The sequence below is a fragment of the Ceratosolen solmsi genome, unplaced genomic scaffold (genome assembly GCF_000503995.2).
Source record: "Ceratosolen solmsi marchali unplaced genomic scaffold, CerSol_1.0 C3568802, whole genome shotgun sequence".
NCBI lineage: Eukaryota > Metazoa > Arthropoda > Insecta > Hymenoptera > Agaonidae > Ceratosolen > Ceratosolen solmsi.
This window is the reverse complement of record NW_011948536.1, coordinates 1-3,834: the sequence shown is the minus strand read 5'-3', so window position 1 is coordinate 3,834 and position 3,834 is coordinate 1. Positions and strand designations below refer to the sequence as shown.

Here is a 3,834-nt window from a genome sequence, read left to right as displayed (position 1 = left end):
TTACAAGTAATAAGAGTTACAATAGATTAAATTTTATTAAATATTTATACGTTATTTTTTTATATTATATAAGATAATAGATTTGTATGCATAGAGAAAATTAATAATTTCTTTACTTTATTAATTTACAAGATATTTAATCTTAAAGTTTTATTTTATTGATAATAACAAATATATTTGAATGTTGGAGAAATTTGATACCTTCAAATTGTGAATTGTTAAATATAATAGTTATAGATCATGAATGAAGGAAGATTTTTAATTTCAAGAATTAACATTTGCTTATTCTCAAATATTGCTTGCTTTTAATATTAAAACATTTATTGAATAATTTTTTAATGCAAGACATTACTAATGAAAGTGTTACATTATATATAGTTTAAAAAAATTTATGAAAATTATGTAATATTTTCATCTTAAATGAATACGATCAAGATTTGTACGAGTGTTAATATAAAAGTATAAATATTATCATATTAGTTCATTTACTTTATAGCGAGGAGATTCAGAGTTCAAACAATATTTTAATGTTTAAATATGTACTATATCTTAATATTAATCAATTATTTATTAAACACTGTAACCTCTAAGAAAATATCACAATGACCAACGAATACAGAGCCCGATATGAAATCGAAATCAGCTGAATATCGATATTTAACAATGTAAATTAAACAACAATTATAATACTATTACGGATAAATTGTAATTTGCTCGATTTATCCCTGCCATTAGTTAAATTTGTTCTAATTTTATTCAAAAACAATTTTAATTCAAGTTTCGAAGTTTAAAATTTTCATCATAAATTTTTAAATCATAATGAAATTTAGTAATTTATAATAGCGCTGTATTCGGTAGAATGTAGCTGCGTTTGGTTTTATCATAAAAAGTATAAAAAAAGAAAAGTTAATAATTCTTATGATGTGATTTAAAAAGTTACATATATTATATGCATGCGCCATTAGATATCAAAATATACGAATCTACATAATTACTTTAAAATGTAATTCTCAAAATTGTAATTTTATTTATTTAATATATAAAAAATTGCCTACGAGTGCATTTCATTTATCATATAACAATAAATAATAAATATTAAAAAATCTTTTTGTTATTTTTAAGTTAGTTTTCTTAATGAGCATTGTATGAGTTATTATTCGATAAATAATTTGTGTATTTTATTAGAAGTTTCACTGAGAAAATTATTAAAATAGAAAAATGTTTAAATATATTTATAACATAATTGCTAAATATTGTCACCGGCTAATGTTGTCCAAATGTTTTAAAAAAGCACTTTACGTCTCTTAGTAAAGCAAAATTCTTGATTGATTTATATTAGAAGTGTATGAAAATCAAAATAAGAAAAAGGCAAGAAGGAGAACAAGACTATTTTTTATAGCTATAATGGAGTCGATAAAAATTTTCATATATTTTGCAACTACTTATTCTGCTTACTCTCTTTATCTGCAATTTACATTGTATTTTGAAATAGTTGGGTCAACTAACATCTAGTACAATATAATTACCAGTTTTCCTTTCCTACTTTGATATTACATGCATTTATATATATAATACATTTATAGGATGTTTATTTTACATGAGCAATGACTTTTTTATTCATCAATTTATATTTTGCACAGAATCAGTATTATTCATTAATGAGAGCGAGATCTTTGTTCTGTGGTCACTCTAAATTATAATATTTTAACAGAATCATGATGGCATGATTGTCTTATATATTAATAATTAACGAAGAATTTTTATACATGGACATTATTCAATTTATTCGGGACAGTTGAGGCTGTAATTTTTTTTATTTATTTATTTTTTATTTCAATTTTTTCTTCATTAATTTTTTAATTAAAACAAATACATCTACTTAAAATTAGTGATGAATTTATAAAAATTAGTAATAAGACTTAATTATGTAGAATTTATCCTATACACATAAATGAATATTCTGAGTACTTACATTTGTGGAAATATATTTTATGACAGATGTAATATAATAGATATATTAATAATTATATGTATGGGACCTGTATTGTGATAATCTTTTAATATGCAATAATAATTTTGTTTTATTTGTCTGAATTAGTATCATTAATAATTCTAACATTTACATATATTGCAATTTGCTTTTGTTAAAAAAATGTTTTCAAAATTTCCTCTTAATAGCTTTTAAATATAAATAGTTAAAAAGTATTTGTTAATCTTTATTTTATTGAATATTAATCAAACTTTTCTTTTTTTATTAATAAAATATTTTATGTAATTTATAAAAATTGGATATTCTATAATTTAGTAATATACGTTGCAACAAAAACTTTTCTTTAATTATTATTTACATTATATTATCCAATTATTTGCACATGATGTTTCTTTATTATAATTCATTCATTAAAAAGAATTAAATGAATCACTGAAGTCTTACACTATATATAAAATTGTATAGAAGCTTTGAAAATATTTTTCCTTTAATCGTTTCCCCAGAGTCCAATGTATTCTTTTCCAATACATTTATTTTCTTTCCTACTCTTTGATGACGTGGTAGCTTTCTTAAGATTTTTCTTATTTTCCATTCTTTTTGCACACTTTAGTAATTCTGAACGTATTCTCTTTTTAGCCATAAATTTTGTCCCGCATGAAGTTTCCGTATTTTCTATATTATAAGTATCACTTTGAATGCATTGAATATTATCTCTTTCTGTTGTTGAATTATTATATGATTTATTTGTCTTATGCTTATAATCATTTTGAAGTTCATTATTTGTAATTTCTAAGGTTAATATTTTTTGCCCTAATTCTTCTATATCCTCATCACTGTCAGTATCGTACAATTGATAATCTTCATTATCACTAATTGAAGGAGACTTTAATATTACTTTTAAAATTGTTTTATTTGTATTGCTTTTCTTTAGAACATCTTGAAATTTAGGATATAAACTACTTTCATATGAAAAACGTCTTCTAAAAAATTGTTGAATACAATGAACATCTCGACTAAAATATAATTCAGCTTCATCATGATCAGTTGATATCATTTGTGGAAAATCAATAATAATAGGTTTTTCATCAGGCTTAAGCATGATATTGAATTCATTAAAATCTCCATGAATAACACCACAGTGTGCTAGTTTACAAATGATGTTCATTAGAGTATCATATAATTTTTCAATATTTTTAACTTCATGAATGTTACAAAGAGGTACACCATCTATAAGTTCCATTATAACACAGTGACGATTGAAATCTATAGGCATAGGTACAGGAAATCCTCTGTTATGGAGGGCTTTCATAAAAGTAAATTCTTTTGTGGCAGATATTCTTGACAAATAAAGCCATGACATGTACTTTCTATGTTGATAATAATCTCTTTTAGCCTTAACCTTTCGAAAACATATTCTACCCAATCTGTGCAATTTCAGACAATAAGCAATCTCATTTTTATTTGAAACAACATATATATTTGATTCTTTTCCAACACCTATTTGATTTCCAAAAGAATCGATTATTTCCCGTGCTGTCAAGGTTTTTAAAGCCAAATAATCATAACCAGTATTTGTCAATCTATAACCCTGATAATGTTTTGTTGTTTCATAACTTAATAACCGATGCTTACATAGCTCTTTTAATATTTTATGCAGTCCTCCATGACGTAAATTTGCAATTTGTGCAACTAGTACTTCAGGTACTAACTCATGATTTTTCATACCCATTTCAATTGCTGTTAAAATACGAAAATCTTCTTTGGTAAGATAACGCATAACTTTCACATCTAGTTTTCCCATGATTAATTTATAGTAATATACTAAATAAGCAATGGATTTTTTT

The 3,834-nt window shown here is 23.4% G+C and overlaps 1 protein-coding gene across 1 annotated transcript; it reads right to left on the bottom strand.

The window, feature by feature from the left end:
* Positions 1-2,420: 2,420 nt before the first annotated feature.
* Positions 2,421-3,827, bottom strand: LOC105367022 (serine/threonine-protein kinase rio2-like). The gene has a single exon (XM_011505644.1). The coding sequence runs from the start codon at positions 3,789-3,791 to the stop codon at positions 2,478-2,480; it is 1,314 nt and encodes a 437-aa protein (XP_011503946.1). The 5' UTR covers positions 3,792-3,827; the 3' UTR covers positions 2,421-2,477.
* Positions 3,828-3,834: the final 7 nt, after the last annotated feature.